Source organism: Nyctibius grandis, chromosome 11 (assembly GCF_013368605.1).
Source record: "Nyctibius grandis isolate bNycGra1 chromosome 11, bNycGra1.pri, whole genome shotgun sequence".
Classification (NCBI taxonomy): domain Eukaryota; kingdom Metazoa; phylum Chordata; class Aves; order Nyctibiiformes; family Nyctibiidae; genus Nyctibius; species Nyctibius grandis.
This window is the reverse complement of record NC_090668.1, coordinates 18,346,262-18,365,446: the sequence shown is the minus strand read 5'-3', so window position 1 is coordinate 18,365,446 and position 19,185 is coordinate 18,346,262. Positions and strand designations below refer to the sequence as shown.

General features: G+C 41.9%; 1 protein-coding gene across 1 annotated transcript; it reads right to left on the bottom strand.

The window, feature by feature from the left end:
- Positions 1–461: 461 nt before the first annotated feature.
- BCL2A1 (BCL2 related protein A1) lies at positions 462–2,494 on the bottom strand. Its single transcript, XM_068410959.1, has 2 exons — positions 2,075–2,494; positions 462–566 (listed from the first exon to the last, which is right to left on the bottom strand). Exons 1-2 carry the CDS (start codon positions 2,492–2,494, stop codon positions 462–464), a joined length of 525 nt encoding a protein of 174 aa, XP_068267060.1.
- Between the last annotated feature and the right edge of the window lie 16,691 nt (positions 2,495–19,185).

The window sequence follows — 19,185 nt, the reverse complement described above, 5'->3', positions numbered from 1 at the left end:
TGTTCTTCACAGAGCACCCCCCCCGCATTTGCTTATACAAAGGTTGCAATAAAATGCATTACAGTAGTATTTCATTTACAAAACAAATGACATTAAAACTTGTTTCTTAACCCATTGGATTGTATTTCAGTAAAACAATGTCCTTTCATGGAGGTGCAACAGAGATTCCAAGAGCTATCTGGATATGGAGAATGATCTCTCTCTCGAAGCAGTCCTGCCTGGAAAGGGTGACTTGAGTTGCTGCATGATGCTGTGTTGATCCCTCTTCGGAGGGATCTCATCTTCAGGTTTGGCAATTAGGATATCATGTTAAACATTGTATTTAGTCAAAATAAATACAAATAAATTAAAAACAAATTATGGAAGAAAATCGTTTTCTCGTTGATATTGCTTGGAGGAAAGCTTAGCAATGAAGCTTGTGGCAATATCTAGATTATACATGAATGGCAGGTCCATTTATTTCAGTAGTACTCTCTGAACAAGGAAAAAACAGCTATGAACATGGCTGTAATTTTGGAGAAAGATAGTAGTGATCTTCTTTCAAACTTCATTAGGAAGCCATTTTCCTGTGGAAAAGAACGTGCACAGTTAGGGACAGCTGAAAAATAACATGTGCAGGTAGAAAGCACCGCTCTGTGCTAGTGTCAGATTAACAGGGTGCTACACCATTATGCATAGAGGGACAGGTTTTCAGAGCTCTCCCTCCAAAAGATGAATAGGGCTTTAAAAAGAGTAGCTGAAAATAGCTGCACCTTGCTGAATGTTTGTTTTATCTCCAAGTCAAGAGTCTGCCCTCCCTGTGTAAATAGAAAATGAATGTGAACTGTATCATCTAAGCCCACATCTTAAGAGAAGATACAAATACTATGTTTCTGATATAGTAATATAAATATCTTCCTTTAAGCCTCCTTATTCTACTACGATGAGCCATGTATTACGACAGAATGTTGCCAGGAGTTGATACTTCTCTTAAATAAAACTGACTCTATTTGAAAGAGATGGAGAGAGAAGCCTTTATAGTAAATCTGATGCATCAAGGGTCCCTGACTCACTGTCACCTTTTTTTTTACTGTTACCAGACAGAGAAGGATCAAAACAAGCAAAAAGAGAAAAAAGGAAAAGAAAGACACTAGAAAACAAGTGAGGGAAAAAAGTAATAGCAAATAGGAAAGCTAAGAGAAGAGGAAAGAGAGAGGGGTGGAAAGAGAAAGTAACATTTACATGTAGGTAAAGGAAAAAAGTACCAGGGAAATAACTGACTCTGATGTCATTGATTCTCAGCTTCCCATAACTGCAAAAGGAAAAAGTATTGGCGTGCTGAAACCCTGCAAAGCAAAAGGGACCTCCCCTCCACTGGCAGAAGGGAATTTCAGCAGCTTGGCAAAATAATCAACATATTGACAAATGCTTTTCTCAGCATTGGCCGTTGATAGATGGAGGTTCTAGGATTATCTCAGTCTAAAGAGAAAAGATTTAACCACAATTGCACTTACCTGTAAACTTGTTTAAGTAAAACTGATTTGGGGGATTAAATAATGGCTTTGTTGAAATCCACAGCAAAAGTACTCACTTCAGCTGTGAGGATCATACCTGTGTATTCTTCCCTTACCTTGAAGTTCAGTATTTTTGGACCAACTCCTCTATGGAAGCAAAATTGCTGCACTAACCTTAGGGTGACACTTCATTTTAGATTTAATAATGGGAAGTTTCATGGCAAGCATAGTTTAACCTGCTTTGAGCAGGAGGCCGGACCAGGTGATTTCCTAAGGTCCCTCTCAACCGGAATTATCGTATGATCTTATGATTCAAGATTAACTCTAGGGTTTCACTGTTACAGATACAGAAAGAGCCTTTTTAAAAAGAAAGTTGTCTTTTAGCATTGTTCTATTGAAAGCAGAAGCAAAGCTTTCACTGTAAGTCTCAAGGAGACATTCCAGACATCAAATATTAAACCACCAAATAAAACCCTGAGTAAAATTATTTTGACAGTGTCTGAAACAATAGTTTTCCTTAATTAAACAAAATCTAATCTACAATTTGGTGGAAAATGAGAAGATGCTGAACTGAAACTTACCCAGCCACCGTTTGCATCTATCCATTCGGCTTTGTTGTTTATTATGTACTCTGTGATAAAATAAGAAATCTTCTCCTTCTCCTCTGCAGTGAGCTGAACTCCATGCTCTTGAAGCTTCTTAGTGAGAAGACCTCCAAATGTAAATATGGTCATAATTCGTCCCCAGTTAGTATTTCCATCAGCAAATTTTTCTTCCATGACCCCATTGAAAATTCTCTTGGCAACATCTACAGAGGTAATATCAATTCTGTCCAGGAATGGTCTGAGAGCCTCCTCGGTTTGATCTTGCAGTGAAGATGCAATGGTTCGCAGGACATGAGCAACCCTGGTTTGGGCTGGTCCAAGATGTGATTCCTGAAGCACATATTGCAGATAATCTTGAGCTAAATAATAAACATAATAGAACTCAGCAGTTTCCATTTAGAACGAAATGCGGAGAGCAGTGCACCACTCTTAATCAGGGTCAGTAATGAGCAGCCACAGGACATGCACACAGCTTTGTATCATCTGGTTTTGATGGAATTTTTTTTGCATTTACCACAGAAGTTCCTGTAAAAACCTAGTGACTTAATGGTTGTGTGGGTTGTGGAATATGTCACAGCGGAAATGAAACAAAAAGCGTCTGCTCAAGGGTCGAAAACATGTCTTCCTGAGTGATCTATTATTTCTCTGAATAGTATGATTCCACAACTTAAATTTACCAGCTTTTACCACATTCTTTAGCAGTATAAGTTGGCATTTCCTAGGGACTTTTGCTATGTAACACTAGCAAAGGTTTGGCATTTGGCTTACAAAATGCTGAGAATGGTGTATGCTAGCAAAGGTTAGGCATTTGGCTTGAAACAACATGCCTAAAAAGTGTGTGCTATAGGAATATGCAGCCCCACCACCACCTCCATCATCCCCCACCCCAGTCTCTTCATTGCCAGGGGTGAAGGCTGCAATCCGTATTGCAGGTTTATGGGTTATTTCTGGTTCACAACTTTTTGAAGAAACTGGTAGACATTTCCAACAGGATGGAAGAATGGATAAACTTTCTTCAGCACTCAGGGAGCTTTACGTAACTGCAAAAAGTGGGAACACAACAGTGGTACAGGTATGGATGGAAAAGGGGAAAGCCAGCTTTGTAGCATTATCCCCTGTTCCAGACTTTCCCACACTCTAAGAGTGCTCTTCAGGGTCCTTCTTTGAAGATTTGAATGGGTAGCTTCAAAGATTTCTTTCCCCCATGGGGAGTTCTGCTGTAAAAGACATTTTTAGTATAAAAGACAATGCTAATGTAGTCAGCATGTCAGAACATGGGATGGAAAATATGGGGCCAAGCTAGTGATGTGTGATACCACCTGAATCTTTTCATGACAGGTAACAAAGAAGTATCATGATACCTACAACAACTGCTCTTAGGTTCAAATTTTCAGTCAAGGAGTTATTTCTTGGGAGAAGGGGTAGGGGTGTCTAGCCCACTCTTTCCTTACAAACCTCTTCTCCTGAGGCAACCTGATCTTGTTAGAGGGTCAGGATGTGTCTGTAGAGAACCTCACCCCATTGCAAACGCTTTAGAGCAGCGAGCAATTTGATGTTTGGAGACCCCTCTATTTCTCCATCCCCCTTTCTTTATCCCTCTACTTCTTACCCACCTCTCATTCATGCCTCTTCCTTCTCTGAAAGCAAAAGGCAGTCCCAGCCCCACACACCAACAGCTCTTCTTTGCTCCAGTGATGGCAGTGAGCCTGTTTCCAGTCCCAGGCTCTCCCTGATGCTCAGATCTATGGAAGATGAGCAAAGCTGCATGCCTGGTGGCCAGCACAGGGCTTGAGTCTCAGATGTCAGGATAGCACTGGCACCTTAATCATGCTAGAGCAAATCATATCTAGACCCTGATACAGCTCTGGTGTCAGTATATTGCTAACCCTAGCTAGCCCCAACAAAATGTGTAGTGTATGCTGCTGCTCTGACATCACAGTTTTGCAGAAACCCATTGAGCAGAACAGGGTAGTTTCCAGTTTGCTCTCAGGTTTTTTCTTCTCTATGTGGTGAGTCTGGCTCAGAATGACACAGTAATCTTCTATGCACAGCAGGGTTTGAAACTTCAAGCTATCACCAGCATAGCGCAGACATCAATCACTTCAGTGATTCAGAAAAGTATTTCCCTCACTTCCTCTTGGAAGCAAAGAGCGAGCTGGCTTGGTGCTGTGTTCAGCTTTGGGAGAGAATGGGTTTAGGAGAGCAGCCTGAGCTGGAAAAACCCTCATGTTAGATGTTACCCCCAGGGAAGGATGTGATGCTGGACTAGCTGGGGGTGGGAAGCTAGCTCTCCCCTTCTCCATCCACACGCTCGTTCTTAACAAAGCTCATTTTGAAAGTTCAGAGGTGTCCTCTATCCCATACCTGCAGCTGCTGCTTTGGCAGAGCTGTTAGGCTGGCTTTGCCTTTGTTATGTTCAGTGATTTCAGCAAACTGCCAACATTTTATGAGGAATGCAGATGAAAAAAAAAAAAAAGGATGTGACAATCCTTAACTCTTCCCAACTCAGCTAAATTTGGGCAGAAATTTTGGGGGCAGAGGGAAGGCATTGCTCTACCCAGGCAGCTTCGCTCCTGTCTGAAGCTTGCTGCAAACGGGGCTGAGAGGTACTTGAGGAAAAATCACAAGAACCCTTTTTCTGTATAGCACAGTCTGAAGTTATAGATCACTCCTGACTGTCTTAATAATTGATTAATGAAAAGCTTTTTGTATTCTTTGTGAATATCAGTAATAGTTGAATATGAGAACAGTGAACAATACCTAAGGAGACAAGTTTTGTTTTCTTCACCATCGACAGCAGCAGAGCACAGGGAGAAGCAGATATTTCTTCATTAGTGGAGCATTTAGGATTCTGAGGAGGGTGATGAAATAAGGCTATGAATATGTCACCGTTATTGGAAGAAATCAATGTTAATACCTTGGCAATTTCAGTGCAAATGCTGCCACTTACAGTCTCTTGATCTCTTACGGGGCTGTAAGGTGAAGCTCGGTGCTCAGCTCCCAGAAGTGGGTGGCAGCTCTGAGCAGACATCTCCAACAGCAAGCTGTGACACTGGTGACCAGAGCTCAGGATGTGGCTATTGAAGCTGCCCCAGGTCTATCGACTTCCATGTTAGACACATTTACTTTTCAGTGGCACGTAGTGGAGGATGCAATTCCAAGTGTTGGATGTTTAGTAGCAATGACAGTTTGTATATCTCTATACTCACATGAAGAGTCAGACCAGAGGGCATAGCCCAATCTTCCCAAGCTCTAATGGTCAACTCTGAGCACTGTAAGAAATCAGCTTTGGGATCTCTTGCCTGTGTTGTGCTGCTCTAATGCTCTGATTCTCATTTTCTACATTAGGCAGTGCCTTTCTTTCTCCTACCAGACTTTATTCACGTTTTGTGGTTGTAAGTGAATACCTTTAACTTAATGAATCTCTACTTTTCTTCCCACCTGCTCTATCTCCCCAGCGCTGCATAGACTGCATTCTCATACACTGCACTTCTTCTTCCTGCTTTTCCTCTTTGCTGTATATACTTTGTCTTTTATAAATGATAAGTGTTAATAAAAGGTTTGAAACAGAAACCAGCTTGACTTGGAAGCTCAAATGCAAACCCTCCCCTCGCTACCTGGCAACAGCAAGGGGCTTCAAATACTTTAATTTAAATCTGGGCACTGTGGATTTGACTCCACATCATACCCTAACCTGCAAAGGCTTATTTTCCAGAACAGATGGGAACTGAGTTGACAGATCCTCATAAAATTGACTTGTGAGAGACGATGTTATCTCATCGTGTTCGAGACAAAACTAAGCCAAAATGACAAAAGCTTCATTGAGCCATTCGTGCTGCATCTGCCTTGACAGAGTTTTTCCAGTTCTAGGTGAATGTGGGAACTGTGAGCTTTGTCTGGAGGAACGGTCTGAGGCCTTGAGAAAATTAGTGCAGATTTTTTTCTAGTGTTCTTCCCTTTTTGATGTCCAAACCAGGGTGATTTTTGTGTGGTATTGGATCTCATTGCAAAAAAAAAAGGCATAGTTCACTCGTAGCTTCCCAGCTGTCCTGCACAGCCCTGATATAAGACTTCAGGAGGCTTTGGTGACTTTTATTTACCTTCTATTTTCCTGTAAATTGGAATATGCAAGCTGGCTTTCCTGCGAGCTGAACTGGCTGGCATGACACGCGGAGGCTCGGTTTGCCCAGTGGAGTGCTGCCACCTAGTCGCAGCCGGCCGTGCTGCACGCAGAGGAAGGAGCCCGGCACAGAAGAAACCCCTGTTACCTCCCTGGATCTCCAATACACCTTCAGTTCTTCTGTGCTTTGAGGTTCTGTATGTAGCAAAGAACTAAAATACAATAGGATTGGGACTCAGCCCCAGTAATGAGCTAAATTAATAAATGGTATTGTGTTTCCCGAAGAATTTTGTCAGCTGGGAAGCACCAGTGTCTCCTGTCCAAAGCTTGGAAAGGTCATCTCCATAAGAAGTTTTGGGAGCAGTTCATTCTAAAACATTTCAGCCCATCTCCTGATGTTTCTAGGATGGAGACAAAATAGCAGGATCCTGGATCTCAAATTCTGTGGCAATTGAAACAGAGACTTAGAGCCCGCTTATATTCTTCGTGTCTCAGAGATGCACAGAAGACAAGCTCCAGGAAGGACAGGAGGATGTAGCTGTTTTTGCAGCTGCTGGACCAACTGAGATATTCTGGGCCAATTGGAAAGCCAAAGTGGTCCTCAACACAAGCTAATGCAAGTAGCTACTCAAGCTTACTCTTGAGCTGTGGTGCAGTCCAGAATGACTGAGGGCTGAGCGGTATGGCATAAGCTCTCTCCTGCTCCCAAAATACCATGCAGAAAAAGGCTGGGAGGATGGATCATATGAAGACACACACCGTGGCTCGCCATTGCTCAAGCATGAGAAGAGTTCTCTTAGAGGCCATTCCACTCTCCTTATGACTCTATAGCACTACAGTGACATAAGGGGACTACAGGAAGTAACCCTGTGTTACTCAGGGTTCAGCTGCTGCCTTGTCACTTCCTCTGGTAACTCATCTCAACTCAGAACTTGTCTTCTTCTGGATTGCAGCTTCTCTCATCATCATCACGAGTCAAGACAAACACACTGCTCCACTATGCATGTGCCATGTGTCATCATACACATGTGTGTAGACACATGTTCTACATTCTTATAAGCCTTTCCAAATATTTAGCTAGGATTAGGAGAATTTGAACAAATAGTCATAGTTGTCAGCAGTGAGCCACAGCAATTTAAGGCTCCCTAAGCTTCCCAGACAATGGAGCATGAACAAGTAAAGTTGTGATAGAAGCTTAGCAGGATCTTGCAGATGCCAGCAGAAACACTGTCTGCTGAAGCCAGCTTCATTGCTGAAAACATTTACTCCCAGAAGGAAAAAAAAAGAAAAAAGTTCTGCTTGTGAGTATTCATTAAATAGGAAGTCAAGAGCTCATGCCTCAATATGATAACCAAAACTTTGTGTGTCCCTCGCATCCACAGGTCAAGGGTTGTGTTGGCTTTTGGTTCATTCTGCTGTGGCAGGTGCAACGTGAACATGTGCAGAGTCCCTTTGTGTATTGCTGTGCAGCTTTGGTCCAGATCTGTGTCTTCCAAACACATAGTGCCATCAGGAGAGAGACAGGCATTCAGCATCAGCTGCACCAGTGCTTTAAAGCTACTTTAAATGGTGATGATACTCAAAATGTGGTGAGGCAGCATTTTGATAACATACCTGAGCCTTACGTAGCATACAGAGTCCCACTGGATGAGAGTTTCAGAATATGAACAAGATTTAGGTAGAGAGTTTCCACTGAGCGTGAATAGGATTTAGGTGCCCAGTTCCTTTAGGTGCCTTCGAAAAAAATTGCAGCTCCTCAATAAGGCTACTAACAGTTTAAAGTTAGGCATGCTTTTAAATTCTTTGCTATTTGATTTTCCAAGGGAAGCTTATGTATCTCATGTTTTTAAAATAAATTACTTTACAATTCAAGCTGACTTCACCAGGTACAATTTACCTGGATGCCTGGGAGGTTTACAGTCCTCTACATCAGCCCTCCCAGGAGCGTGCTTGCTTCTGTACTTCTCCCTCATTTAAATCAAGCCTGCGTCTGCTCCTGCTACTACTAGAAACCTTTGCACTGGGTCAAGTGATAGTGATTCATAGATAAAATATCTTTCCTTTAGAAGATAATGTATTCTTTTAATAAATCATTTTGCCCCCTTTTATGATATCCCCTCTGTTGACAACACTATAAAAGAGGGCTATAGTAACACTAGTATTTCTACTATAAATCACTTTTCATGGAGGGTCATAACTCATCTTTAGTTTGTTTTACATGCAGGGTTTCAGTCTGGGGGCACATTTGTTTTTATCCCCCTTTCAAATTGTTTTGAATTATTTTAAGGTATAAAAATGGACAAAAATACGAATGTACAGTGTACAGATATTGTCCTCTTTTATAATCAATCCAGATCTTTGAATAGAAATTATGTTTAAGGAAATTAATGTGTAATGTGATTTCAGTAATTTTCATATGCTAGAAATAAATATTTCTATTAAAACACATTTCTGGACCCTAATTCAGTAATTTTTGATACCATTTTATTACCTTCTCAAATGTGTATTTGCATGAAAAAGTTGTGGTGCTAGTGCCTACTGTTTACAGCCTTTTTTTTTAAAAAAACAAAAGCCTTTCACCTAACATACGAGGAAGACACAGACCACATTGCCGTTTGGTAGGACTTTTCTGGAGTCTAAAAGCAGTTGGTGTGAAACTCGTTCCATCCTCAATCCATCTATAGCCTAAGAAACTGGACTGCATATGGTGGAATAAAATCTCCTGCATAAATCAACTGCAAGGAAGAACTTGTGAACCTAATATCCCAAACAACCTTTCTGGAGGGTTTTTTAATCCAAACTGCATTTCTCATTCTTCTGATTTGCACCATTTCAGCAGACACGCTGCTGTTGGTGCTGTGCAGTATTTTCAAACCCACGATGATTATATGTAAATTCCTGCAAATTATAGCAAGAAATTAGCTGTAACTCCCATGGTATATCTTTATCCTTGTGTTTATTATGATTTTCTGATCCTCCAAAGAAGCATGCTGAGGTGGCATTTCTGTGCTCCTAGGAGAAGGCCGTGAGCAGAAATAGCTAACTAATCTGTCTCCCCAGGTATTTATACCACATTCATCGCTGTGCTGAGCATGTAACCCTATCCCCTCAACCTTTTTAAGTGAAATGATGTCCCATTAAATAAGTGTGAAGGAAGCTGATGCTACCATGACTAGTTATCCAAACCTGCTGCCATTCTTTAACCAAAGCAGAAAGAAATTTGCTTTTGAGCTCATTTTTTAATCATATACTTCACAGCGCTCTGTGCTTTGAATTACATTTGCCCATTACTTCATTGCCATGGCTGTGTATAGAGCACCCCGTTCATCTAGGGAATTAAGCCTGCGCAGACACCATAAGCGTGTTAGTAATGATGCTAATACCGGTGCCCACTCCAGCCCTAAAACACTCTGTCTTTCAGAAGGCCAAGTTCCTTTAGACCCTTTCAAATAATCTCGATGCAAAGTGTTTACTTGTTTGTGCTGACTGTTATAGGCAATAAAGCACCACCTAAATGCCCCAGTTGGGAGCAGGGATTGTCTTTTGCTGGGTGTTTCACCCATGAAAGCCAGGAGGAGTTTCCTGCCCCAGCTCACTGACCGTGGGGAGAAGTGCTGAGCCGACACAGAGCCCACTGGCTTCACAAAACAGCCCGAGTGGGACCATGGTAGTCTTTCATTAGGCAACAGAGAGGATGGTTGCATTTGATCTGTGCGGCATTTTAATGGCTAGCAGTAGCAACAGCAAGCAAACACCATACCAGCAGCTCAGTGTAGGTCATTTTGAGGTTTCACAATAAAATCCCAGAATACCCATTCATCCTTAGCAGACTTGCCTTTGTATCAATTTGGGACTAGATTCTTGGCATGCCAGGGAATTATGCATCGTAATGATTTAATCGAGGGCTTTCATAGCGTGTTCTAGAGCTGAGAAACCTTTTTAAACCCAAACGCAGATGGAAGCTCGGACCCAGCAGCGAGTGCTTTGCTCATGAAGTCAGAGGAGCTCTGCACAGACTGACCCCCTGTGCCTTAGCAAAGCTCTATTGATTTTGGTAACTTCATCTGTGCAGGGATGGGAATCTATCTACAGGGAGCTAAATGAAGCCTAAAGTTATCGATTTTCAAGAGAAAAGAACTTTAGTTAAAGATCTCTTATGTTTTCTTCATTATTCCTGATTTTGAAACATGACATCACAGCAGACTGATGATATTAAGGAGCGACAGTAAATAAAGCAGCCAGTTTCATGTGATTTAATGCAGCAAGACCAGAGAGGATGGGATTGACCAAGTTAGACAAGGTTTTTATTTGCTCTTTGTGCTGGATAACTGTTAATCACTCAAAGAGAAACGCATTTCCAATGGGCAGTGCTCAAGCAACGTAAATAACAGCAACATCCTTGTTTCTCCTTTGTCCTTAATCTCCTTTTTGGAGGCTTGACAATAAACAGCCATTCCCAATCTATTTTGCAACTCAGAACCCAGATCCAAAAAGCCCCCATCAAACGTAATTAGTTTGCTTTATGTCCCTCCTTGCTATTCCTGAGCTAATAAATGATGGCTGCAGTTCCAGAGGGAGTTCATTTTTCTGGCTGCCTACAGGGGACTGAGAGTTGTTGTCTCACTTGAGTACAACTCACTTGTTAGCTGGATGTACTGGCAGGGACCAGTGCTCTCTACGAAAGATGGCAAGCCACAAAATCTAGAGTCGTTATATTTGGTATAAAACTTGGTATTTCTATGGCCTGGCAGAGCCCTTTAACTCTCTGAGTTTTGGGTTCCCCATCTGTGGGATGGGCTTCTCCAAAAGATTTGTTGATTCAGCAAACACAGCTTAATTTTCTACTTCTACCACAGCTTTGCTACACGACATTGAGAAAACTACTGCTCTCTCTGTGACACAGTTCCCCACTTCTAAAAGAGAGGAAATTAGAGAATTACATTCAGGTGTGTGTCTTTTGCCTATATTTAGCAGCCTTCCCGAGGAGGCACATTAAGGGGAGTTTGTGCCTCACATGGTCTGGGTCATACTGGGATGGTTTAGCCCAGGCTATTGATGACACAAGCCAAAGGGAGCTGAAGCAGGTAAGAGCTGACTCAAAGGCGCATCACTCCAGTCATTTGCCATCTGTGTGTGAGTCAGAGCCCTAATATTTGTTTTCTTGTAGCCTTTGTTGGAAGTCAGTGGAGCTGTTTCTTTGTACAGCAGCTACCATGCTGGGACCTTGATCTCAGCCAGGCCCAGGTGCTAGTTTTAATACATAGTCTAATGTACCATGTTATAGAGTGAGATGCTGGTTTTGGCATTTATATATATACATATATATATATGTATGAGTGTGTGTGTGTCTCTTGGATCCTGTTTTTCTCCCACGTGATGGTGTAGACAGCAGGTAGATCTGCCTTAGAGGTGCCTAAGATGTAGAACTCATAATTCTTTGGACATATGTTCTGGTTAAGTCACCAAAGACTGAATGCTTGTGAGTCAATCTGAAAGACAGTTTTATCAAGTTCATCTTTCAAATCACTTTTCTTTCACAGTATGGCTTGCTAGCTGTAAAATTATGCTATTAAACTGTGTTGCCACACTCTGAGGCAATTTGTTTTCTTGTGCATTGATCTTTCATCCAAGGTACTCGCTCCTGAAAACATTCTTCCTTTTTAATCACTTATAGAAGCTACCTTTGTATAATTCAGAAATTGGTGTAGAACAACGTTGCTTTTGTAATCTGTCCTTTGTTATTTGCTAATCACTTTTTCTGGATAGTCAATTTGTGAGTAGATTCCTATTCAGTCATGGGCAGATTCTTTAGTGTTTAGTGTACTAAATTAATTTGTTGTGTAGCTCTCCAAAATAGTTTGAAATGATAACAGAATTCATAAAAGGGTAAAAATCTAATTTTAAAATAAAGAAATAGTATTGTCAGTATGTAATGTTTTGCGAATGGAAAACTGGAAATACTTGTAATAGCAATTAACCATATTTATAGTTAATTAACCTGTAATCTAATAGGAACTGATCTCCCTTAGAAGGTAAAAGCACAACACACTTGCATGATGTAGTCAGGTTTTCTGTTCATGGTGTCCAGCTGGATATGCAACAAAGAAAATAACTGGGGTTTTATTGTATTAATTCCTTGCCAAACAACGCTCTCTACATTAACCATGGCCTCTTGTGAAATCAGGAGGTGTTTTAGGTGCATTGGGGATGGCCAGCTGTTGTGTCTCTTTGAGACGTTAATGTTTCCATCCTAAAACATCCATGTAATCCAGTCCTCTTTCTTCCTTTGTGCAGAGTTAAAGTCCTGTCCTGCAGCCTCACATGTACGTGTATAAGTTTTACTGATGGTGCATCCTCCTTCGTGGAGGAAGGTAATATGCAGCAGCAGGATCCAGCCTGTAAAGCTCCCATCTCAATTCCAAAGAGTTATGAACACCTCTGTCATCTCCTGAGGAAGCAGGCCTGGATAACAAAGTGTGATCCAGAAGCTCGCACTCTGGAATAGCATTCAGTTTTAGCACATGTATCCCCTGATTCCTGGTGATACTAAGAAGATAGGAGTGCCAAGACAAACATTTACAACCCTAGTAAGACACTGCAAGTGGTGTTCTGCTGTGCAAAGTGACTTAGTAAAAATGTCACTTCTAAGCTGCAGGATTATTGGCACTCACTGAGTCCAGAGCAAATGTGCTCAGTTTACAAGCAAAAATACAACATTTATTTCTTAGCTGCCAGCCATAAAAGGGGGTTATGCCCCAGGTCAGGTGCCCTATACCCTGTGTGATCATTTCCCCAGGTAGGTGTTGCAGTCATGGCTTGGTAGTGTTTTATCTCTGCTTTATATTTACACTAGCCGGGTTGCAACTGGATGTGAATAAAGTCAAAGTAGGTTCCTTCCCTCTGATAAATGTACGGCTATTTGAATCGGATCATCTAGCGAGCCCTCTTTGGTAACACAAATCATAGAATTTCAATTAGTACCTTCTTGTGTGTAGCTCATAACTCCCAGCTAAGACAGGCTCTGCTAGCTAGATGAATCCCCACAGCTTTATCCTTTCATTCCTTTTAATGGTGTTGCAGAGATCTAACAATCCAGAGCGGGCACTCTGATTCACACATGCTGATGACTTGTCTTGCAACCAACTGTTGTGGTTCCTTCTCCCAGAAGTCACTCCCTTCCACCTCTCCCCCTGCTCCTGCAAAGACAGCTCTACTGTTCATCAAGTAGAATCTGAACTGCTGCAACCTGGAGCTCAGCAGATCAAGGTGGACAAACACCAATTTCAACTGTCCTCAATACCGTGGGTCTCAGTTTGGAGCAGTGCAGTAGCTGTGATGTGAAAGCTGGGCTGTCCTCGCAGCAGAGGCAGATCTCTCTTGCCACCTTACTGTAAATCCCACTTGTCCATCCGAGCCCTCAATAGATGATTCGTGTATGTGACTCGGGAGCTATGTGAATGGTGGTGCAGTAATGTTGTAAACCATCTTTCCACCCTGAGGCACCTGTTTGATATTCACTGGTATGTTTTGCAGCAGGTTCAGTGGTTAAACAACAAAAATAATAGATAAGAAGTTCACTGTTAAAGCTAATGGTGTCTTTCTGCCCATGTTCCTATATGTCCCTGTACTCATTTGAGTTAGGGTATGGTGACAAGATGTTCTGTCATCTTTAGTGCTAAACAAACTAATGTTGATTTCTCTAGTCCCCATCCCCCTTTATTAGAGTTTGGGATTTTGGTACCTTCTGACATATTTACATTAGGAAGAATGCTGAGTCAGCACAGGCTATCCCTTGTTATCATGGGTAAATGATTGCATCAGTCAGTAATTGACTCCTAAGGAATTTGTAGAAATTTATTTCCAGAGAGCAGTTGAATTATCAACCTGCAAAGGACTGATCGATAGCAATTGTTTTCAGCTATAACAGTACTTTTAATTTAGCACATTGCCCTTTTGTCACACAACATCACAGGGTTTCTTCTGGCTTGAGGAACATGAAGAGAGGGAATATTGACTTCTGAGTGATTAAAATCTGGGAAGCCTTACCTTCAGTTTGTCTGAAGGTATAGCATCTCTGTATAGACAGAACAAACTATTGAAGTTAAAAAGATTATTAAGGCAGGGAAATTTTAGTGCCGAGATTTAGCCATGTATGTCTGGTCATATTAATGGGAATCCTGCTGCTAAATCTCTGTGCACCCTGCTAAATAATTTGCCTAATAATTTTGGCTAAGCACAGAAAACAAGCACCATTTGAACATGTTTGTTTGACACACTATGCTTGATGCATGGGAGCCAGAGAGAGAATACAGCACTGCAATGCAAATACCTCGGTTCCCAGTACTGTAAGCGAGGAGAGGAGATTGGTGTTAAGATAAAGATGCCCTGGGACATCAGTGCTCACTGTAACAGGTCCAAAGCCTGTACCATGAATCTAGCTTTTATCCTGCTGCTAGGAATGCACCTTTCGTACTCTAGGTCTCAAGAGTCCAGTTGGGCAACTCTTGACTGAGTTGGTCTCCTGGCTTCAAGAATGACACTCAACTGTAGGGTCTAGGTAATCTTTAATTTGTGAAGAATTTGGCGTCGGATCCAATTTGGACTCAAACCACTACTTCAATAGTGAATTTTTCCCATATCTTCCCTGTAAGCAAGATTTCAGCTTTGGTGTATGCTGTTTTGGTATGTCCCATCTGCCTTTGGCAATAATTTGTTAAAGGGAAGGTCTGATCAGTTGTCTTCACTTGCAGTACTGTTCCATTCATATCATGATAGGTTATATATAGCAATGTGATATGGACAGTCTGTCAAGAACTATCTGCTATTTCAGATAATAACCAAGTCCGTTCGTAATTACATATGGCAACACAGTGAATAAAAAAATGGCATGATAGAAGAATTTCTCACCTTCCCCATATTCAACTCTGATCTTTCTCTCCTGCAAGTATATGTGGCAGAGCCAGCCCCGAAGCAGAAGTTAGAGCAGACTGTGGGAATGCACTAATGATGCATCTCTGAAGTCCAGTAGAATGCTACGTATCCTCCTACCTCATTTAGGAAAGATTCACTGTCTGTTAAGTAGTGTGGTATTATCTGCATTACAACTCGGACTGCAGCAAAGCGCCTACACATCCCTGGCTGAAGGCTGCTGTCATGCACCTTCCCACACGTATCATGTGTTTGGGCTGTAGTGAGTAAAGCTGTGTATGCCCAAGTTCTCCGAAGCCAAAGGCAGCTGGGCTTCACAAGTCACTGGGCTGCTTAGGAAATGTTTTAGAGAAACTCGTGCACTGCTAGAAATGAAGCTTTCACTGCTGAAGTCAGTCTTGTCCCTGTGCTCAGCTGGAAATAGCGTGCCAAGCGTGATGACAGGGAACCTAACGCTGGTGGAAGTGCCAGCACTCGCAAGTGATGAAATGACCCAAAAATACTTCGGGGCATATTTTTACAAGCAGCAGCATATCAGCTCTTATGTCCTCATCAAGTTCCAAATCAAGTAATTATCTTCCAATTTCAAATGGCAATATTATTGTTTGCTTCATTACCTACTGCACTCGTGTAACGCTGTTTGTGCAGGACGGTCACTATTTCTCCAGCTTAGCAGCAGTTACGCTTTAGCAATGAGCAAAAAGACCCATTATCAGCCTCCGCAGCACCTCGGTTCTCTTCAGGATGAATGGTGCAATATAAATGTAGAGGATTATTTAAAAACCCATTGCAAACACTTCTGGCATATTAGCCATAATAACAGTCCGACAGTTTTATTTGGCAATAATCCAGTTCCTTCGTCAAGACACACTACCTGGTGCCTGTACTTGCAGACCAACTGACTGGCTCATAAAATAGCAGGATGGCAAAATTATCAGGACAAACAATGATGTGTTGCTGTAAGTTATGGATGTGTAATAAAAGCAGGACATGAAGTTCTTGAGCCAGTAAGCATAAAGGTGAGGGGTTTATGGCAGCTGTAAGTTCTGAAGTGGGAGTTTAATACCGGATGGTCTTTAGCTGCCCAGCTGGATTTTTGTGTACCACAGTAATGACAATAAATGTGAATTAGATAATTTAGGAATTGGGAAGTGTAGCAAGGCAATGTTTTCTCTGAGATCACTGAGCAAAGGAAGACGATGCAAAACGTTTCTAATAAAAGTAAAAATGTCAGGGCCTCCCTAGGAGCACAAATGAGGCACTGGCCTGAATTCACTCCACAGGTAGTTTATTTGAAATCCGAGGGGTTATCAAGAGAAAAGTTCACTTATATTTAAACAACATAGCCACAATAATACAATTATAACAGATGTAGTTTCTATGAGATTTAGTTTCTAATGGAGTGCTTATTTACGGATTTGCAGCCATTTTACAAAGGGTAGGTTCCCAAGGGGGAATGGAGGCATGGCACAGTGCAGGCATTGACAAAGGCAGATATATCATATTAATTGGCACCTCTAAATAATATATATATTAATGTGGATAATACTCATCAGTATTAACCAAATAATTTCCTGAACGAATGATGTCCAGGGATCTGTGCAACTGATTGAATTTTAAAACTTTATTTGTCAATCAAACATTTGGTTAAGCATGAAAAAAACTCCCTGGAAGGATTTACTGAATAACGAGTTTGGGCGTTGGTACGGTGTGTATGCTTAAGCCTGGCAGAACTTCTACAAACAGAGGGTTTATACTGGGCTGCACACTCAGCTCAGTTCTGGAGCAGAGCATCTTGGACTTAAGTAAAAGGATTTTTAGAAGCATCTCCTTAAAGATATTGTGAATTCTTCACACTCTCTGTTGCTGGTTCAGAGTTAAGCTAGAGAGATAGGGGCTAGGTGGTCCTCTGTTACCTTGCCAGCTACTCGGGATGACTCCATGGGCTTGCCAACCAAGCAAATCTCAACTCCCAAATCTTCCTCAGTTCCTGAACATTTGTTCCTAAAGGAAAGCCTGGAGAAGAGCAGATCAGTAACTGACCCTGGTATCTACGTATGGCTCAACTAATTGAGAAGCATTAGGCACAGACCTAATCAGCTAAGCCTTGGAGCACCTCTGTGCTGTGGATGCTTCTTATCTTTTGTGTTTCTACAGTGGGGCTCAGTCATTCACCTTCTGCGAACTATGGAGTTTCTTCCTTCACAAATCGTGTCACCAGGGAAGAAAGTGTTACTCAACATGAGTAAATGTGACAGCAGCTGGGTCTGTAGTTAAGTCTAATCTACCCTGAAGTGAGAACTGGAGTAGGCCTAACCCTGCTGGATGAGTCAGGGGCAGAATCAGGTTGAGAATAAGAATCCCTTATTACCGGCTCTGTGATATAAACACACGCCTTCCCTCGCTGTCTTCCCAACCGTTCATTAACACAGCGGTAGCAGTTAGATTCAGTTTGTTTCTTTTTCTCAGGATCAACTTTCACCTATTTTCGAGTTAGGCAGGAATCCTTCCACCCCTCGCCTTGCTCTTCATCAGCTTACTCTGCTCCCATAGCACACCAGGAGCATCAGACTCCTCGCGTTTACCAACATGAAACAAAATCTGCTGGCAAATACCAAATGCTTGGTTGCCCCATACCTGTCACCTGGGTGGCATTTCATTCTTCGTGGGACACTGCAGCCCCATATGAACATTCAAAAGCTGTGAGTCAGGCCTCCAAGAAAAGTCATGCATGACTTAAAATCACAAGGATGATCAAAACCAATAAGATGCATATTTTCAATTTGCCTTTGGGGTTTCTGAGGTTGTGAGGCATACCCACTTCAGGTCTTCAAGCTCTTTGCAACCATTAAGGCTAGAAATTCAGGGCATTCATTTTTCATGAGCTACTCATAATTTCTTGTTTTTAGAAAAACGGGGAATATTCTAAGACCTAATGGCCAGAGTTGGCAACGCTGGTGCTGTCACTGAATGTACTTAGGGAAACTAAATGAGTGATTTTTTTTTTTTTTTTTTTCCTTTACCGTCTAGAATGAGGGTTTTGCTTTTCACATCAGCACAATGACTTAGTGTTTGGATATGTCAAACTACTTGAGAAAGTATAGGTTGTTTTTGCTGAGACTTTTTAAAAATTGTATCAATGGGTTGGTGTTGGATGAAAGTCACAGTGGGGTGGACTGTCCCCTGAGACTGCACTTTCAGCCTATGGCTCACTGCGCCACCGATTTGGCTTGGGCTTGCTATATTCATTTCACTTCTTTACCTCCACTCAGCTTGGTACAGTTAGACCGAGTATCATTCTGAATTTTCTTCTTCCAAGCCTTCACTCCTTTTTCTTTTCTCAACGTAAATTTTGAACGTTACAGCAAGATGCTCAAACGGCTGGATTTGGCATACCCCATCATCCAGACCTTCAGACTAAACACCTAGCTGGCAGCTGTGTCCCTTGGATAAATGGGATCCTGCAAAATGATAGTGCAGCTTGTCTGGGCAGGGGACCAGGCCTCATCCCAGAGTAAGTAATGAATTCCCTCAGGGACTCATGCCCGTCACAAACATCACCACCCTCTGCTTCCTGTGCTAGATGCAATTCCTAGAGCTTGCGTTCTTGGATACAAAGGGAGGGCTAATAGCACCTGCCAAGACGTGTGGTCCTTCCCTTGAAAAAAAAAGACGAGAAAACAAACTACGTATGATAGAAGTTAGTCATGTTGCTTATTGCACTGTTGGCACAATCTCCACCTGGGGCTCCTACACTCACATCCAGGATTTGGGGATGAGTCAGGCATACTGCATACGTACTTACGGATGATATCAGCATACACAGAACATAATGAGAATTTCGTGATATCCCAACTTGCTTTTGCTTCCCGTTGTACAACAAGGTATCTGTAAATCCTAGACAGAGTCCTTTTTCTCTGAGACAAGGTTGCTGGATGGAAAAACATAGCATACCTATAGGGAACTGCATGTATGGGAACATCAGTTAGTTTGCTAGAACTGGATAGACTAATGATCCTAAATTTTACAACGTTACTGC

Bases quoted from the DNA above. Each gene is read 5' to 3' on its own strand.
- BCL2A1 (XM_068410959.1), bottom strand. From the start codon at position 2,494: ATGGAAACTGCTGAGTTCTATTATGTTTATTATTTAGCTCAAGATTAT. The intron at 567-2,074 runs GTAAGTTTCAGT...TCTTTTCCACAG, and splicing joins TAGATGCAAACGGTGGCTGG to GAAAATGGCTTCCTAATGAA.